Source organism: Physeter macrocephalus, unplaced genomic scaffold, assembly GCF_002837175.3.
Source record: "Physeter macrocephalus isolate SW-GA unplaced genomic scaffold, ASM283717v5 random_1634, whole genome shotgun sequence".
Lineage (NCBI taxonomy): Eukaryota > Metazoa > Chordata > Mammalia > Artiodactyla > Physeteridae > Physeter > Physeter macrocephalus.
The window spans coordinates 1970-21698 of NW_021146803.1; the positions used below are offsets into that span (position 1 = coordinate 1970).

Here is a 19729-nt window from a genome sequence, read left to right on the forward strand (position 1 = left end):
ATCTTTGCTCTGTTCCCCTGACCCTACTATGAGTGGTCTGCGGAACTTTGGGGCTCCACAGAGCCAGCCTGAAGAAACTCTTCTAGTCCACACTTTTCAGATTACAGATGGGAAACCCGAGGCTTAGCAGTGGGAGGTTTGCCCAGAGTCTCAGAGCAGGTTGGGTCATGTGATCAATGGCTCCCCACTCTCCCCTTTCCACCAGGGGGACAGGGGTCTTTTGAGTGACTCTGCAGGCTTTAGACACTTTGGCAGGTGTTTACAATGAAAACTCCAAAGGGGAATAGGGCTGAGGACTAAGTCGTAAGACAAATGCACACCTGGGCACATCTAACGTCGTCTGCAAGAACAGAGAATATTTTTACAAGCCTCTCCACTTGCCGCTGGACATGTCTAAGTCCAGGTGATGAATGGCTGGGTAAGTACCGTGGCAAGCAAAGGATGTGTCGTAATGCTCCTTGGTCCCCCTGCAGAGCCCCGAGGCAGCTCTGGGAAACAGCAGACAGTTGTACAGACAGACAGACAGACAGGACACTCACTTTCCCCAAGGCAGTGGGGAGCCTAGTATGCCCACTGGGTCAGGAAGAAGGAGACAAGACACGGGAAACTGAAAACTTGGCCACTGGGCACCTTCTCACTCTGTGGGATGCACGTCTGTCACACGTGAAGGCATCAAGGTACACATTCTAGAAGAGCCTACATGCAGTTGCGCGCTCGCCCCCCCTCTCCCCGGGGGGAAAAGACTCAGGAGCCAAAACTTGCAATGATACCTGGTATCCACTAGGGGGCGATGCCACATCTCCTCCAGGCAAGGCTGTGCCTGTTGGAGGGGCTGACTGGAAGCCCCTGGTGAGACCTGACGGCAGCAGGGTCTCTGTGCTGCCAACCACCACCCGCAGCCCCGCCAGAGCCCAATCTGGGGACTCCACCTCTTCTTAGCTTATGACCTTGGCCAAGGGCTTACCTGCTTTGAACCACAGTGCGCTCACCTCATGGCCACACCACTCCTCGCAGGGTCAGGGCGGAGTTAATGGCCTGCACAGCGCCCAGCACACAGTGAGCACGGGACTCAAGGTAACACGAAGGAGAGTGAGGAATTTTAAACCTCTCTTTTTGAATAGAAGAGTCTTTTTGTCAAATGAAATCTTATGGGGAACGTCACGCTATGAAACATAAAACTTGGTCCCCTGAGCCACCTGAGGGGTCTGGGTGGAGCAACAGGGGTCTCAGGACAGCCTGAAAAATCACGGAAGTAACCGAGGAGTCAGCTATGGGCTACGACGCTGGCTCAATCCACACCCCGCCTAGTGAACTGGGGAAGGGTCAAAAACTGTGAGCCTTGGTTTCCTCGTCTATAAGGTACATATTGGGAGCTGAGAACTAAACGGAATCACGCCTGTCAGGCCCCTGGCACAGTGCCTGGCAGGTAGCAGCCTCTCAATAAATGTCATCAAACTTTCCTTCAAAACTGGAGACGTGAAGAACACTCCAGGGTTCCTCATGAATCTGCAGATTCCATGGGGTCTCCCAGGCTGCAGAATGGGATGAAGTCACAGGTTTGGGGCAGGAGGGCTCACTTTTGAGCAACTTGGTACAATGCTAACTCTGGCTGCCTCCCCTGGTTGTTTCCATGTTCTTGAAAGACTGTCCTTCAAAAGACCTCAACAGCACAGGGAAGTGATACCTTTTCTTGCCTCACAGTGAACTGGTGAGTCTCCTGAGACGGTGACACGTTTCTGTTCCTTGTCCTCAATGGGCTGTTCCACAGCCACCCCCAAGTCCTTTCACCTACAGCCTCCTTGCTCTTGGTGGGAAAGAGACCCTTGAAGATCAAGTCCATCAGCAACCTCTCCAGGACGGGCAGGGAAGATCAGACCCCACTTTCATAGCCATGCCCACAAGGTCTTCTTTCAAGCTGAGGTCCAAGGAGCAGGGCCTTAGCTCTGTCCATCCTTAGCGAGGACCAAAGAGGGGCCTCTGATGTATAGCTGGAGGCTAGAGCAAAGCCTACCCCTCCTGGTTGGTGCCTCCTTGGGCAGGAAGCCTTTATTCAACAGCACCCACGACTTTTTCCAAGCATACTCTAGGTCACTCCTGTCCTGCACCAGGAGACATATTTGGGCAAAGAAGCAAAGGGGAGAAGTGAGAGGCGAGGCAGAAATAGAAGGAAACAGCGCCCCTTCCTCCCCTGCAATTCCTGTGGCTTCTATCGAGCAGTGTGGGTTTCTACTGCAGTCCCAGGAAGCCCCTGATGGGAAGAGAAAGAGGCTTCTGGAACGAAACAGACTCCAAGAATCCAGTAGGCGGGGCATCCCAAGAACACAGGAGTGACTGGGTGGCTGTTTGGGTTTGCGGTCCTAACAAATCCATTTGAGTAAAGACTAAATTATGGCTACTTTACCCAGTGAATTTTTCGACCTAAAGAGAGTCCACTGACAGATCTGAAATCTTTCATATTTTCTTTCAAAAGCCACATTCGACAAAATAGAAATGCTGCCATCAATGGGAGAAATAGCTGAAGGGCATTAAGAGGTACAAATTTCCAGCTGTGAAATAAATAAGTCATGGGGATGTAATGTACAGCATAGGGAATATAGTCAATAATATAGTAGTAACTCTGTACGGTGACAGACGGTCACTAGACTTACCATAGTGTAATTTCATAATGTACAAAAATATCAAATCACTATGTTGGATGCCTGAAACTAATATACTGTATGTCAATTATAATTTTTAAAAAATGCTGCCATCAATTAATGATCTTCAGACACTGGAAACTAAGGCCGGTCAAGGGATTGCCGAATTTCTTGCTACTCTCTGTCTTCACGATCACTTATATTTGAACACGGTGGCTTGAATACGCAGCCTACATGCTCCAGTTCAATGAAATACCAGTGACCAGAGGCGCACCACCTTCCTTTTCAAGCCCTGGTTGTCCTGAATGTCTCCGAAGACCCTCAGTGCTGCTGCATGTTACAGATACAAAGCAGCTGAACATTCGCCAGGCTCAGCCGAACGTACACAAAGACAAACCCTGACGGAAGCCATTAAGGCGTGCCGTCACACACGTGCATGTGGGTGTGCACCCCCCCACCCCCACCCCGCCCTGGGTCCTCCACCAGCATCATGTGTCTCCCACTGTCCGGTAATGAGGAAACACAGCCCTCAGAAACCCAGCTGTTAAGCTGGTTCCCGGACTATTCAGCCGAGCGTGATGCCTGCTAATTACTCAGAGTGGTCCTGAAAGCCGACAACCTTCTCAGGCCACCTCCAGACTCAACAATAAAACTGTTACAATCCCCAATTTACTGCTAAGCTCCTAGCATTAGCCCCTGGGTTGAGTGAGAAGTGAAGGAAGGATTTGGGCTTTCCAGCTGCAGCAGGGCAGGAGGGATGGGCAGCCACGTGGGCCCAGGGTCACCTCTGAGGGGTCCTGGTGTCAGGCAGCGAGTGCCATGGGGCTTAGGGCCAAGAACCTGAGGCCTGGATGCAAATCCCAGACTCTTCAAGTTTCACTTCCTCACCTTGGACAAGTCACTTATTCACTCTGAGCCATAATTTTCTCTTAAAAAATGGGGACTGGGCTTCCCTGGTGGCACAGTGGTTGAGAGTCCGCCTGCCGATGCAGGGGACACGGGTTCGTGCCCCGGTCCGGGAAGGTCCCACGTGCCGCGGAGCGGCTGGGCCCGTGAGCCATGGCCGCTGAGCCTGCGCGTCCGGAGCCCGTGCTCCGCAACAGGAGAGGCCACAACAGTGAGAGGCCCGCGTACTGCCAAAAAAAAAAAAAAAAAAAAAAAAGGGATAAAACCAAAAAATCTCTGCCTAACCCCAGGACCAATGCAGAGCTTGAACCAAACAGCAGATGCTTTGCAAACTGTGCAGTGACATATTCCAGTTCTTGTGCACTCACTATGCTGAGCACTTGATGGCCATGATGTCACTGAGCCCTGAATAGCTCTTTGTGGCACGGTACTATCGTTCTCTCTTCCATCGATGAGGGCACTACGGCAGAGAGAGGCTGGATGACTCGCTTAGGGTCACACAGCTAACAGTGGCAGAGCCAGGATTTGCAGCCCAGTGTGTCTTACACTGCGCTGGACGGATGGCTTCACAGGTGACGGGTTGTCACCTCACGTCAGTCAGATTTCTGAAGAGGGAGACAAAGACAACCCTTCTCGTCACTAGAACAGTCCCTCGAACTTTGAGGAGGTCAGTGGGCAGTGTGCTTCTTACCTGGAGTCCTTCTCTGACGGCTTCCAGGAGATAGGGGATGATTGAGTAGTTCCACAGGTCGGTGAACCACACCCTGGAACCATCCACGTCGATGGGGCACGACAGGAAGAGCCGGGGGCCTGGGGGCCACAGGGAACATCAGTCAGACTGAAACGGGGGGGAGGAGAAGCCAGCCCGGGCACCCCTCAAAGGAGGGACCCTGCATTTTCTGAGCGAGAGAAGAAATACCAGCTGCCACGTGGTGGGCACAGAGCAGGAGGCCTGGCCTCCCTAACCCCACCCTGAGACCGCGTTCCTCTCGGGAATCACCCCAGAGGGAGGCGAGGCTTTATGCAGAAAGATGTTCATTGAGATATTATTAGTCCTAACCTTTGCAAATGGAAGCACAGTAGATGTCCGGGAGAACAGAAACAGTTAAGGAAGTGACGGTGCACCCACGTTTGATTATTTTGCAGAGCAATACAGAATGCTCATGAGACAATGTGCAGTGAAAATAAAAAGAACATACTGCATGTACACTATGACTGCCACTACATAAAACATGTATGGACAAGGACAGAAAAAATAAGCTCCAATTACAAGGATTACATCAGGATGGTGTGACGACCAGTGATCTTTGTTCTTTCTCTGAAGCTTACGCTTTAGGAATGTCGATAACATTATTTTATTTCTAAAGCAAAGCCAATCCCACAGGGTGGTTTCCACCCGGGGGAGCCTCGGGGTGGGGGCCCCTCACTGAGCCCACAGTTCCTGCACCAGCCTGGGGCTGGACACTTCTCTCTGCTGCTCGTCAGCCGCAGAGCTCTGGGCAGGAGGGAAGGGCAGAGACAGCCCCGGGATGTGGGTGCAGGACGGCCCGGCGTCTGTCTAGGCTGTGCCTGTCCTTCTGTCCCCTTCTCTATCCATGTGGCCAGTGCAGCATCCAGCTACCAGGGCCCAGGGGCAGCCATCCGAGGAGGCCAGGGCCCCAGGAGCAGCACTCCCCTCCCCTGCCAGCCCGCCTGTCGGCACGCACCCGGCCTCCCCTCCCCACCTATGGTGACGTCCGAGGAGCTGTGAGCCTCCAGGAAGCGGTTGAGGTGATGCCAGACCTTGGGAATCCAGTCGATGACTTTCACCAGCTCCACGTTCCGTACCCGCCCACCGATCTCCGTCTCCATGAGCTTCCGCCTCAGGAACCGGCCCAGGAAACCCTTCACGGGCTCCGTGTGGTTGGCACACAGCACCCACCTGGAAGAAGTCAGGAACACTTTTCCATGACAAGGACTATGGCCAACCTCACGAATCAAAGCTCACTAGAGCTGGAAGGTGCATATGTTAATACTCAAACTGGACTCTTCTGAACACTGCACACATATCAATTCACAACTCCTCACAGCAACCCTGTGCCATGGATATGATCGCCACCCACTTTACAGGTAGAAATTCTGAGGCACAGACAGGTTATGTAACTTGTTCAAGATCAAACAGCTAGTCAACAGAAGAGCTAAGATTAGAACCAAGACAGTCCAACTCCAGAGGCTGAGCTCTGACCACTGAGCTAACTGCCCCTTCTGCTTGTGACGGGTTCCGTGCTGGGCCGTGGGGCTGTAACAATGACTCAGACACAGTCCCTGTTCCCCAGGAGCTCACAGTCTAGCGGAGGAGGCAGATAAGAGGAACGAGAGATGATGAAACCTGGGGAAACCAGGAAGGCTCCTCAGAGGAGGGGACACCTGAGCTGAGACCAAAGGAGATGAATGGAGCAGCCACATGAGGCAAGGCAGGAGCAGGGGTCGGGGCGGCAGTGGGGTGCAGAGCATGCTGCAGCATCTGCAAAGGCATGAGCAGTAGTGTGGGGTGTTCAGGGAAACTGCCAGAGGTTCAGCGTAACCAGAGTTTAGACTTGACCTGCCAACCTAAGGGGCCTGGATTTCTTTCTGGAGGCAATAGGGAGCCACTGAGGGACTTCTTGCATGAGGATTTACAGTCAGATTTGAATTCCAGAATGTTCACTCCGGTTGCCATTGGCACAGAGGATGGCCTGCAGGGGGGCCAAGGGGCAGGCAGGCATACTGGTTAGAAAATGACTGCAACAGTGTGCTGGGAGATGATGCGGCGGTGACGGGAGAAGCAGGAGCAGAAAGGTCTTGAGGGACATTCGAGAGAAAGCATGGATAAGACAGGGACAGCCTGGACGCAGAGGCGACCCATGATCTCAGTGACCTGGCGGGGTTGGTATTTCTCTGATAACTGCAATTCTTCTTTCAACAGGGATGCCAGCAGAATGGCCATGAAAATGAGCCGGGGGCGGGCGGGGGGGGTGGGTCTCACCCCAGGAGACGGCTGTTCATCCTTACCTAAGGCCCCAGGCAGGGGAGGAGTATATGGAGACCACTGAGTGTCAGGACTGGGCAAAGGGCATTCATCTCGCAACGGCCAGGCGAGAGGCCACACAACCTAGCATGGCAGAAGCCCCACACCCCAGCCCTGGGGTAGCGCGGTACGGGGCCGGGGCAGAGGGCTCACAGCAGCTGGAGCTTGAGGGCCACAGACTCTGCTGCATGAAGACATTCATACGCAGGAGGTTTCACTGCTCACATCCACTTGGGACAGACAGACGTGCCACTGGTGACGTGCAGGGCTGCATGACGACAGTCCCTGCCCAGAGCTGCCCCCGGGGCACTGCTGTCCCAGGACTTAGCATCAAAGAGATCTGGGTGCAAGTCAGCCCTGCCGTCGACTGGCTGTGTGACCGCACACAAACCACTTAATTCTCCCCATTTGTAAACTGCGAATGATATATTTAACGACTTGACGCTTTTGTGAGAATCAAATGAGTGAAGCTGGGAAAAAAATGCTCACAGCTCCCGGCATACAGCAGGTACTCAAAAAGTGACTCCTTACCTGAAGTTATGATGAAGCTGCAGGTTGGGCGTCGAAGAGGTAGCCTGGTTCATTGTGCCAATTATATAAGGGCTGCGGGGGAAAGGAAGGGTAAGAGAGCTGGAGAAGCTGTCGCGGCGTCCCGGGGCATCTCAGGGCCTGGGTGGATGGCTGCTGGCTGCTGCCCCTCCCCCCGTGCGACCCCAGCCCCTCCCCGCCACGTGCGTGCGGCGCTCCTACCCCCTGTAGCACACGTGTCTCCCAGGGGCCACGAGGTCCAGAGCTGCCTTTACCATTTGTGGTCCTTGCAGTTGAGCAGCCCGTTGAAGATCTCGCCCAGGGAGCTGACATGATGCAGGTTGTCCAGGATGACGACCAGAGGCACGTCCACAGCGTTGTTCTCGCTGGCGCACTGGTCGGCGAGGTTGGACAGGTACTGGCGCAATTCCTGCGGAGGCCGGGCAGGAACGAGTGGGTGTGAACGCCCCCAGGAAGACGCACATACTCGGGGCCTTCCCCTGCCCCGGGGCCCTTCCTGAGGCCTCGCGGTAACCGGTGCTGAGTGCCTGTCCGCTACAGGGCATCTGCCTGGGCGCAGGGGGTGCGGGCGGGGGAGTGGTGAGGAAGGCCTGGGCCCTGGCTTCCGGAATTCACTAGGCAACAGAAAACCTGGGCAAGAGCAGGCACCACGGGGGCGCCCAGGCATGGTGCTGCACCTGCTCCAGCACTCTCTAGAAGCGCTACTATTTCTTACTCTGCCAGCCTCCCAGGAAGCTCCTGAGGGCAAGTGCCTCATACATCTCTCTACATCCACAGCACTGCCTGAGAGCCATCTACACAGAAGCCCTTGATGAATCAGCGCAGCAAAGGACCCCCTTGCCCCCAAACACACATATGTCCTGCTGATTAGTGCTGGGGCAGACAGACAGTGAATGGTGCAGGGGGGGTGGTCTCCACGCATGGGGGGCCTTGGAAGGTCTGGGTGAAAGGGGAACCTTTGGCCTTAACTGTGAAGAATGGGCAGGGCACTGTTTGGAGCTGGCACTAGGACACAGCTCAGCACGGCTGGGGCAAGGGGCGCATCAGAAAAGGAAGAGAAAGAAGAATGCGCGATGGGGAAAGGCCAAGACGGTGCGCTAAGGGCCAGCCAGTGAACCCAGAACAACTCCCTGATGGTATTCTCATCACCATGAGGATGGAGTGACCTTGTGCCAGGCACAGCTCTGGGACCTCACACATATGAACTTCTGTGCTCCACAGTAACCCCCTGGGGGGGGCACTATGACTGTCTCCATGTTACAGATGAGGAAGCTGAGGCATCCCTCAGTAGGTGAGCAGCCTGAGACGGCACACAGGGTCGGCAGCCGGGCTGGATCTGGACTCGGTGTGGGCGCCACCCCATGCCACTGTCCTGCACGCTGGCTTGGATGCTTGGGGGGTCACATCTCCTCTGCTTCCTACACACACACACACACACACACACACACACACACACACACACGCCTCCCTTTTAAGTCAAAATGGGGCTTTTAGCAATAGAAGCAGCCCAATTTTTAAAGTTACTAGTTATCTTTCCTTTTAGCTCCTCTCCACTATGGGTTCTTGGCCTCTGGCACCTGACAAGGCCACGGATCCTGAGGCTCGGAGCCCTCTCTTCCTTACGCAGGCTTGCAGGGTATAGTTGGGGAGCTGTGCTCTGTACAAGGGTGCCTGGCCGAGGGGAGTGAGTGGGGGCTGAATTCAAGCCTGGCTCGACCTCCAGCCACGTGCCTAGGATCCTTCTCTCGCTGGTCCCGGGAGAGAGCGCCTTCTCTGAGCTTATTCACGGAGGATCTTGGTACAGGGGCTCTGACCACTTCCCGTAGTCCTGCCCCTGTGTCCACGTCACTTGGAGAACTTGTGGTGCAAATTCCCAGCCCCACACAACCTACTGAAACAGATCATCTGGGAATGAGGTCTGGGAGCTGCATCTTCAAGGATGCCAGGTGATTCTTAAGGGGAGAGAGTCACTGCCAATTCACCTTTGACTTCCTGGCCCCTTTGGCCAGTCAGAGTGAATCACCCATCAACAACCACTGCATGGATAATGAACAAGTTGGAGAAAACACCTCATAACCCTAGGCTGGGACTAGGTCAGGCTGTCCGAACGTTTCCACTGCTCCCTGTGAGGCAGGATCAATCCTATTTGCTGGCTCTGGGGTCTAAGACATTGACTTGAGCTCCAGTCTACTGCTCAGTACTATCTGAGTGGCTTTAGGTACGTGGTCATCTGCCTCGAGCCTCAGTTTCCTCATCTGTAAAATGGGATTGTGACAACTACTTTCTTGAAGGTCCTGCTGTGGGGTGTTCAGTTTGCTGCTCCCAGGGTAAGCAGTCTGCAAATGTGAGCTGTTGTTGTTCTTATTATTGTTGTTCCACAAAAGAAGGTTTTGTTCTGGAAAAACAAGGGAACCTAGTAGGCACGTGATGAATTTTTGGTAAACTGAAGTGGGAGCATCTGGGTTGACCTTAAAGAACTACCGGCACTGAGCATCGTGCCCATCTCACAGCGGGGAAGTAAGAAATGAACTACATCGACTTACACGTGGAACTTCTTGCTGGGAAGTTTTGGATCAAAGCCTTCCTTTCTGCTAGCTCCCTTCTGACCTCCTTCCCCCGGCTTTTAAAACCATCAAAGGTGAGCATTGTAGGAAATGCTGCTTTGCCATCACGGGGGTGGTGGCATCACTAGTTCTCAAAGTGCTGAGCAGCAGCCTCTGAACGACCTCCTCACCTTGCTGGACTTGTGGTCCACATTGAAGGTGGCGATGACCCCGTCTGTCAGCTCCCGTCCCTCCCGGAGCACCAGGTACTCTGACAGCCGGTTGGCCAGGTAGGTCTTCCCAGTGCCGCTGGGCCCAGAGAGGATGATCCGCCGGTGCTCCACCAGCAGGGAGACATAGCGCTGCAGGATAGGCTTGGGGATCAGGGACTCGAACACCAGCGAGTCCAGGCTGTTTTCCGCGAGCCCTGTGTTTGAGAGAGGAAGTGTTCGCAGCCCTGCAGAGAGGGTGGCTCTCTGTGCCTGACCACCTGGAGCTGCCAAAACGCAAGGCTATCCCTTTCCTGGGCAGCCCCGCCCACCCAGGGACACCGCAGGCTCCCCTCACCGGCACGATGTGCTCTGGCTCCTGGCTTGGCTGGCTGCCCCCCCAACAGATTCACCTTTAACATCTGGCCCCTCAGTCCTCATCCATCCTCTGCAGAATTCATAAGACTCTGAGCCCTACTTGTCTTTCTGGATTTACCATTACCGGGGGTGTTGGCTCAAACCAAACGTGAATCCCCCGTGTCCACCTAGACCCTGGGGCTGCCTCTTCACCCTGTTTTTCCCTGCACGCCAGGTGTCGCTGCTGTCCACACTCAGATACACCATGAAGGTATCGACACTTTATCGTTAAAACGAGGAAAAACGCAAGGTGGGACCATTTGATTTGGGGATGTGAATACTGGCAGACCTAGGCGGAGCCTCTCCAACAGCAAGAGGAAACATCTTTCCCCCTCCCCGCCTGGGAGAACTTCATTACTCAGGGCTGTTGTCTTTACAAGAGTGGTTTTCTTCACATCATTCCCAAGACAGGATCCAGCCAAGGTTACTTATCCAGAACCTAAGGCAATTCTATTAAAAAAGCACCTCAAGAAACCACTATATGTAGGCAAAAAATAAACTGAAAAGCACTTATTCTGTTTTACAGTAGCATCTTCCATCCACATAATTAATTCACTGCAAACAGACCCCCCAACGCACCTATACATTTGTTTCCAATCTTCCCCGACCAAAGATAGCGCAGTGACTGTTCTAGAATCATCCTGATGAAGGATCCCAAATGAGATCTTCTGGGTACAGGCCTAAGACTTTCCTAGAACTGGTCTCAATAGAGCCTACATGGGCTCTAAGTTTGATGCAAAATATGGAGGATAGGGTCTCCTGTCTAAACTTAATAACAAACACGGGGCAGGGATTAAAACACACTGAGACCCCTCTCTTTGCATCTACGTTGCTGTCTCAGTGTCTTGTCAAAACCCCCCCTGGCAGTGACTACTCTGCAGACGAACTCACTTCAGAGCACACAAAGCCACGGACCCTGCCCCGGTGCCACTGAAGTGAATCATCTGCAGCTCACGGATCTCTTTCAGCTCAAATCCTTGAGTGGTTTTCGGTGCCTTGGAGGCATAAGTGTCAAGCACCACAGGAAAACAGAAGAGTCAGGTATGGCTTAAAAATAAACCCGAGCTGATCCCTAGAGATGCTAAAACAACTTGATGTGCTGAGAGCAGCACCAGCTTAGGCTCCGTGGCGAGGTGGCCTGTTCGGGGAAGCAGATAATCCTGTCGCTCTTTCTACAGAGGTTTGGTCTGGTCTTGGAGCGGACCGTTGTTAAAGTGTGCCTGGCAGCCCTCCCTCCTTCCCCTTGTAGTGGGACTCTTCTTTCTTGCAAGGAGTTCATTCCAGCTGGTCCAAGCAGGGCTGACCCAGCACCTCCACCCACCAAAGGGGTGGGCTTGTGACCAGGCTGGGCCAAAGCCTCTCCCTGGTCACAACGACTGATTGGGTGATGAGCATTTGACCCATGGTGGGCCAGAATCACCCCTAAGAATTTCCTGTCACACTTGTCCAGAAAGATATTCTCCTTCTTCTAGGTTCCTAAGCTAGAAGGATGAATCTGGGCCATTCATCAGCTATGTGCAGAAAGCTCAAAAAATAAGCAAAGCCGAGGTAGGCCTGATCCTGATGGCACTGCTGGAACACCTGGATCCAGATGCGCTTGAAGCCTATACCTGGATCTTCCAGGTACCTGAGCCTGTATGTTTCCTTTTGGCTAAAGCTAGTTTTGAGTAGGTTTCTGTCACGTGCAGCCCAAGGCCACAATTATGGAATGCCAACAAGATAAGGCTATGTGTGAGGCTCAAACAGGAACATGCTACTGGTCGCCAGGGGAGCAAGATCTTCATTCCTGCTGATGAGGAATGTTGGGGTGCTTCTAGAAAACCTCCCAGTTAGGAAACAAAGCTTGCATCAAACAACCCCAAAACTACAGTCAAGATTACTGCCTTACAGGGAAGAAATAAGATACCGTGAAGGCTGAGCTTAGGACACTGTTTAGCAATCTCTTCTTTAAGTGGTTCATAAAATATAGGAAGAAGGGGTTTTGCAGTCAAATGCATTTGTGTCAGACTGGATCACACAGCTTTTTTAACGGCAAGAGTCAGGACATTAAAGGACAGAGGCTTTAGAGAACCTGTATGGGAATAACGATGCCGGACTTATCTGGCCATGAAACTTTTTTTTTCCCCAAAAAAATACTCTGTGAGTCTACAGTTCCACAGAACTTTAGCCTCGGGCGTAGCCTCCCTAGGTGATGAGGCAGTTGGAAGCTCGAACAGCATCGTGTGTGGGCAGCAGCTTCATTGCTTCCGCAGGGTGCTCAGAGCAACTCCTCTCTGGCCCACAGAGCGTCGTGGTTTCCCATCTGTAGAATGAGACTGCATCCAAGGCTCGCCGCCAAGAGTAACTCACTGGTATCAGTGGAGCCCCGTTTCAACAGGGTTATTAAGATTCCATCATCTCAGAGTCATAAGGCTAATGGCACCTTTTGTTATGTAATTTCAGCAATAAACTAAAATTACTTGTTTCCGACGGTCGCTGAAAAAGCTGAAGACTGTTCAGCTTGCTTAGGTAAGAGTAACTGTGGTGGACGGGGAAAAAAAATACAACCCACATATACATGCACAAACAAAATCATGGCCACAGGTTCCCGTGCCAAGTCACAGAACAAAACCTACAATTCTGGAAGCTCCCACCCCTGCAATGGGCTGGATTACCTTTGACGGCCACAGAGATGGTTGTGTTCTCTCCAACCAGGTAGCCACAGGGAAGAAGCTCGGGGGTCTCGGAGGTGTTGCTGCGCTTGATGTCCCCAATGCTGTAGCCGAGGACACTATCAGAGTTCAGCCCCAGCTGACTCACGGGGTCGACGTGAATGATATACTCCTGGAAAAAATAAAATAAAGACCCCGTCGAAGATGTGGCGAAAAATCTGCCCAAGACTCACGTCTTCACTGGGTGATTTACGAACATCTTCTCCTCTTTCCCAGCTGATGCCTGAGTTGAAGTCGAGCTGTGGAACCAGGGGCAGAAGAGCTGACTTTCTCTGGGGAGGATGCCCTCGTATCACAGGCCCCTTAAGGTACAGATTTATTCGGTTAGTGATGGGAGGGTGGGAAACCCTAACAAGATGGTGAACATTTAGTCTGGATGAACCAAGCACGGAAAAGTTAAGCTGCTTTTCCTATAAGTTCAGCTAAAGTCTTAAAGACATTGGGGCCTGTGAATGGTGCTGGAAAATGCATGACAAAGTAATTCTGACAAGCAATCTCTCCACCAGCCCTTTCTTTTGGTTCAGGTCAAAGGCCATATAATGACAAAGGGAACAAAACCCCACGCTGCTAGAAAAAAGCAGCTTAGAGTTTTAAACAAAGGTGTGTTTAATTTGGAAAGTGTTCCATCTTAGATGAGTGACTGGAAGGTTTTAGGTCAGTGAACTTGGAACGAAGTCCATGGGCTCCGTGGTAGCCACACGACTGAGGTGGAATCCTGATAACAAGTCTCTACCTTTAATGGTCTCACTTCCTCACGTGTGACGCCTCACAGGCTCTTTTCAGCCCCAACTGTGGTCTTTCTAATCCAGGGATGTCCCAACTGCCCATCAGCAGAGATAAGGTTTCGGCTGGGGCAGCAGGCTTGGTCTGCTCTAAGCCATTCCTGTCTCTCACCCCGTCTCATTTCTACAGACTGGCCTGTCAAGATGGGAAGCGAGCTTGGGTCAAAGACCAGAATTTTCTCTCTGTGAAGCCACCTGAGTCTAGGTGCTAGGAGACTAGAGTATACTAGTTAAAAGTCAGGTTTTGATATCAGACCAACTCAACTAGACCAATGTGGTCTCTGGCACAAAAAATGTGGGCTATTATTAATACTCAGGGGATGTGATTAATGAATACTTCTAGTTATTGACCTACTTCAGGTCAATAAAAAAAAAATGTACCAAAAGCTTCTTTTAAATCACCTAGTACGTCAGGGTTCCCTAGATGCTCATTAGTAATTTCTCCTGTGGCAAACACCCACTCCAGTGATGTGATTAGAATGAAGAGAAAAATAACTGTGCCAACAGCCTTGACACCAGCCATGGATCAGAAGTCAATGTCACGTACAGCACAAATCAGAGTCTGAAGTGTTGGAATGGGACGCAGGGTAAGTTGGATCAAATCCCCCTACCAAAATGCAGGGTGGAAACATGATGTCGTAGCCCCAGAACACACGCTGCAAAACATACTCAACAGGACACAATTCTAAGGTGAAGAGAAGGTAGACATTAGCAGTTCACTGTGAGAGGCTCATATAATCGCTCAAGACCAGGGAAATGCCTCTCCCTGGCTGGCCAACCACTGCCAAGGGCAGATGAGAATAGGTGGTCCTGTTACCAGCCTATACTTACCATCCTCCTTCTGTTCCCTTGAGGGCCAGGGGACAAGTCCCAGCAACATAAGGGTGTGGGAGAGGGGACAGGCCCGATGAACGACCAGGTTCGGGCCACATACCGCCCTTTCCCTCCCGAGGCCCAGGCCCCCACTCGGGCGCACTGCCGTAGCTGTCTTCACAAAGCACTTACTTTGAACAGCCGTCTTACTACCCCGTCGAGCACGTCCCACTTCGTCTTGCCACTAACTCCAATGCAGCCGATGAGGAAGAGGTGTGGTCTGGAATCCTAAGGGCGAGGAAATGTCCGCAGGTGAAAAACAGGTGGCTCCTTTCTGACTCAGGTTAGCAGAGGACTCAGATTGTCTTAGAACTCCACCAACGGTTTGAGAGGGGAATAAAAGTCCTATTTGTTTTAACACCAGATGTAACTTGGACTGAATGTAATGGTCTTAAAACACTTTCCTCCCCTATTGCTAAAACAGCAACCCGTGGGTTAGGAAGAGAGGATCTCCTCTCTGGAATCTCGAACCTTCTACCGACTGTGCACCTCATATGGTGTGTAGATCACACATCCTTTGCGGGGAATGCTCTCCCCTCTCCTTTCTGCCATCTCTCCCTTTCCAAACCTTGCTTACCAACTCACCTCTTCCAGGAAGCCTTCAATGATCAACCCACCAGGCTCAGAGCTCACATTGCTTCAACAGTTCTGTTGAACCGTATGATGATATATTCTGCACTTTTTATTTTTAGGTATTTGTCTTATTTGTCTATCAAGTTTGTCTCCTTGCTCGATCTTAAATTCCTTCAGGATGTTTTTATTTTTTCTTTTCTTCTTTTCTGTTTTTTCTGTTTTTTAATAGTATTGATTTCTTTTCTTCTAATTAAAAGTTAAAACATGTCCAATTCAGAAAACTAGTAAAACTCCAGGAAATTCACAAAAAATAATCTTTGTTCTACTTCTTTTTGCCTCCCTGCCCACAGGGCTCTGCAGAGTGGGGGCTAACTGATCGCACTGATTAAAGGAAACTAATAGAACATTCCATTTTGTTTGGTTTTAAAATATCTGACATGCTGGTAAGAATATAGAATTAGGAGAGTGGAGGGAGGTGGGGAGAGGAGGGGGTGTATTTGGCGGTTAAGCAAAATCAGCAGAGAAAAGAGCAACAGTCTTGAAGTGAGATGATCTGGCCCCATCACTTGCCTTACAGCCTTAGGTAAGTGACGCTTGGGTCTTGGGCTTCTCAACTGTAAAATGGAGATGATAAAATCTGGGCAGCCAACCTCATCTGGGTGCTGTGGTGATCCAGAACAAGACCATTTTGGAAAGTGACAGACTTCCGTAAAATGTAAGATCTATCTGTTTGTGTTGATCATTAGAATAAAATGCCTTCACAGATACCACTTGTGTATACTAACAGAATGTTATAAGAATGGACTTCCCCCTTGATAGTCTATCACTCTACCAGCTAAGCTCTGAAAATGGAACTATTTTTTGGATCTTTCTCAACTAGATCATGCTCAGACCCCTGGCAGCTCAAAATCCTGGGGCTACCCTCGTCAGTGAGACTAGACAGCCAGCCACAAAGTAGAATGCCCTGGCAGAGAAGGCTGGCTGCAGACGCTGTGTTTTGATGGGCCCTGTGGGCTCCCAAGCTCTCAGAGCCTACGAGAGCGTGTTGGCTAAAATACTCAGAACTAACAAGCAAACAAAAACCTCAAGGGACTTACATGAGGGGCTCAGGAGGTCTTTTCTCACTTATCTGAGAGATGGTCATTCTCGGCAACCTTTAGATTTAACTGACGACTAAAAATCAACTTTGACTGTCAACCCCTGCCCTCACCCTCAAACAGTCTCTGACGGGGGTATGACCTCTAGACGCTGGAAGAGAACGGAAACTACTCAGAAAACTCAGATTCCCAGCCTCGGTGAGTCAGGGTGCCCCACCATCTTCACTGCTAGCCACCTGTGTGCTCCTGGGCTTGACCACCTCTACCTCCCAGTTTCTACTTGGTCAGCAGCCTCGGACGACTGGATTAAAACAGGTACTCTTGGTCGGATGAATTTGGGTGGCTTACTTCTGTACCTTCTGTGCTAAATGTGCTTAGCTGCCTTTGAAGTGCTTTGAGAGTATACAAAATTCAGAAAAGCCGTTTCTGACTGACGCTAGTGTTTAGTTAGATACTTGAAAGTGGTGCAGTGTGGACCATTTTTAGAACTCTTTACACACTTTTCAAACACGAGAGACAGGGAGGGGCCGTTGGCTCACTTTCACGGTGTCAAAATGCTGCTGGGGAGTAGGGTTAGTTAGGGAAAACGTTAGTACTATTTCCAAATCACCTCGGGGCTCTGAGGTGATGGGGCGTGATGATGGAATCACTATGCTAGGCAGTTCTACCTGGGGAAGGGACAGGCCAAGCAGGGTGTAAGGGATCCAACTAACCTCCTTCCACTTCATTTCCTCCTGAAAGCTGACAACTATCTTAACATGCCTGCCTCCTTCCTTCCGAGTCGGGCATTCACCAGTGTCATCCAGCAACATGTCTGCGAATGGAAAACATCAACAGCCTTAGGCACACGGGGACAGCAAAGCTGGCTTCCTGACACCCCCGCTGCTTGTCGGCACAGCAGCGGGACAAACCAGGTGTCGTGGTGCAGGGGAAATGGGATGGGGGGTGGCGGGGGAGAGGGCAGAATGCAGAACGCAACCACGGAAACCAACAGTGGACCAATCAAGGAGCCAGCGGGCTGATGATGGACCTTTGCCAAATGGAAGTGGGAGGGAGACTCAACCAAAACGACAGCAAGAGCAGCATCACGGATAATAAATCAAAGCATCAGCCTCGATATGCTTACATACAGATCTGTGTGATCTGCCTAGATCACATTCGCTAATTATCGAGCCAGCCTGAATCCAGCCCCAAGGCAGGAAGGTCATAAACCAAGCCAGCGTCCCAATCGGCTACCGAGGGCAGGTGGGGCAGGGGGCGGGTGGTATGCAGCATACAGCTTGCAGTCCAGCCTCTTAAAATGGATCAAACAGAACTCAGCATGGAGGGCGAGGGGATCCAAGCCCATGGCTTGGAGAAGTTGGGGCGTTGGAGCAAAGCATGACGGCAGTCTAATGGCTGGGCTCATGTTGGTAGCAGACGCACACCCACACACATACACCCTAAGCACACACACGCCTGCTGCCTCTCCATTTGATCTGCTGATCTGCTCATCTTGGGGCTCTTGCTTAGAGACCAGAGTGCCAGCTGCAGGCCCTGTGACGCCACTCACCCAGGCTGCTGGACTCAGCGAGGTTCAGGCTGTGCTGGGAGAGCCCCATGGACTGCCTTGGGGAGGTGGAGAGGGACGCCTGGGAGGGCGCCCGGCTGCAGCCACTGCCTTGAGACTCCGACTTCAGCCGGTCGTTCTCAGCTTTCAGCTTCTCTATTTCACTCTGCGAAGGGTAAGGGAGAAGCTCACTTACGAGGCAGCTACAATGCGAACAAGTCTTTCCTGGAGGAGGGAATTGAAAGTTCCCTGCAGGGATCAAGCGCATATCCCAGCCATGGAGGCAGAATAAGTTACACCATCAGAGAGATTCAACAGTGGTCACTGCCTTTGCTGTATACACAAGACCTCTCTCTTTTGGGTTTTTTCTTTTTGGTGGCTGTGAGGCATGTGGGATCTTAGCGCCCCGACCAGGGATCGAACCCGCACCACCTGCATTGGAAGGTGAAGTCTTAACCACTGGACCGCCAGGGAAGTCCCCCCACGAGACCTCTCTGGCACAGGAGGGTCCAAGAGCTGGCCTTTGACAAGACCTCAGAAATGTTTCCCAGAATCTGGGTGGTAAGTGGAAAAAGTCTTATCTAAGAAGTTTGAAAACTCTGCGTTTCTCGACCCAGACCTTTACTGCAGGACTTCTCAGAGCCTTTAATAAGTTGGTATGCATTGTGAATCTGAGAGAGGCACATAGCGTGCAGCATTTCCCAAACATTTTTGATCAAGGAGCCCTTCTTTTCACAGAGTTTCTTATGGAACGAGCGTTGCACGGAAACTCCTCTGGGAAACGCTGCTCTCCAGTGAAAGCCAGTTTAGTAGAATCCACAGTGGTCTTTCGTTCCATGAATACTTATAAAGAACCTACTATGTGTTCATAAGCACTGGTCCTACATCCAGAGAAAGGGATGCAAAACAGAACAGCTCAGAGACTCAAATGCCTTCAATCCGTGTCAAAAGGTGACAGGGGCCGTAGGAACAAATCTATAGGGATTCAGATGAGGGCACTACACGAACTCTTCCAGCTGCAGGACTTGGAAAGGCTTGGCAGGGGAAGAAGCGTCAGGCTGAGCCTTGAGGGAAGCTTCCAATCTAGATGCGCAGAAGGCTATCCCAGCGGAGGGAGCGTGGCAGGAGCAGCTCCTCCCCGGGCAGCCTGGGGCTCAGCCGCACTCCCGGATCTCACCTGCATCCTGTTCATGGCCTCCCGCAGCTGATCCAGCTGGTGTGCAGAGCTGAGGGCTTCCAGGCGGATGTCGGTCAGCTTCATCTCCTTGTCTCTCAGCTCGTTTCGGAGCTGCATGACCGTCTCGGCTTCACTATCCATGCACTCCGAGATGCTAGGGAAAGAGGAGTGTTACTGACCAAGGCGGCTCTGAGTTCAGCTCCTTTTAGCCCTCCACTGACCACCACGTCATCATCAGGTTTGCTAAAGAGTAACCCCGTATAACCAGCTGCCCGGTGCTTCCCGGAAGTGACAATATCAAAAGCACCTGAAATTCCCAGACTTTATTACTTCTCTACACTCTTTCTTTGCAGAGCTCTGGCAATCTGAATGGCTCCGGTATGCCTTTCAGCCAAATTCCAGTGATCTAGGGATAAACAGGAGCCAGCAAAAGGGAATGGTAACCTTGGGGGTTTGAAACCCTCCGCGATGTGTACACAGCTGGGCCCCTATAAAGATACAACATGGCTCTTGGTATCTAAACCCACTCAGAGGAATGAGGTCAACTGTCCGTTGTAAAGGCAGACAGGGTCAGGCAGCTGAGGGTGATTTTTATTTGCCAAAAAGGGGAAGAAACCTAAAGATACGGGTGGAAGATGCCAGTCTGTTTCTGGTCACACTC

The 19729-nt window shown here is 51.6% G+C and overlaps 1 protein-coding gene across 2 annotated transcripts; it reads right to left on the bottom strand.

The window, feature by feature from the left end:
- Positions 1-3829: 3829 nt before the first annotated feature.
- Positions 3830-19252, bottom strand: LOC102975411 (neuron navigator 2). Of its 2 annotated transcripts, XM_055083570.1 has the most exons (11): positions 19069-19246; positions 17895-18057; positions 17056-17156; positions 14805-14900; positions 12961-13129; positions 9872-10107; positions 7392-7546; positions 7120-7191; positions 5267-5463; positions 4234-4352; positions 3830-4147 (listed from the first exon to the last, which is right to left on the bottom strand). In XM_055083570.1, the coding sequence occupies exons 1-11, from the start codon at positions 19207-19209 to the stop codon at positions 4136-4138; spliced, it is 1461 nt and encodes a 486-aa protein (XP_054939545.1). In that variant the 5' UTR covers positions 19210-19246; the 3' UTR covers positions 3830-4135. The 2 variants fall into 2 exon arrangements, with proteins under 2 accessions (XP_054939545.1, XP_028342865.1); XM_028487064.2 differs by having other exon boundaries at positions 3830-4352; positions 19069-19252.
- Positions 19253-19729: the final 477 nt, after the last annotated feature.

Bases quoted from the DNA above. Each gene is read 5' to 3' on its own strand.
- LOC102975411 (XM_028487064.2), bottom strand. From the start codon at position 19,209: ATGGATAGTGAAGCCGAGACGGTCATGCAGCTCCGAAACGAGCTGAGA. The intron at 7,547-9,871 runs GTGAGGAGGTCG...CGGCCTCCGCAG, and splicing joins TGGACCACAAGTCCAGCAAG to GAATTGCGCCAGTACCTGTC. The intron at 7,192-7,391 runs GTAAAGGCAGCT...TTTCCCCCGCAG, and splicing joins AACTGCAAGGACCACAAATG to CCCTTATATAATTGGCACAA.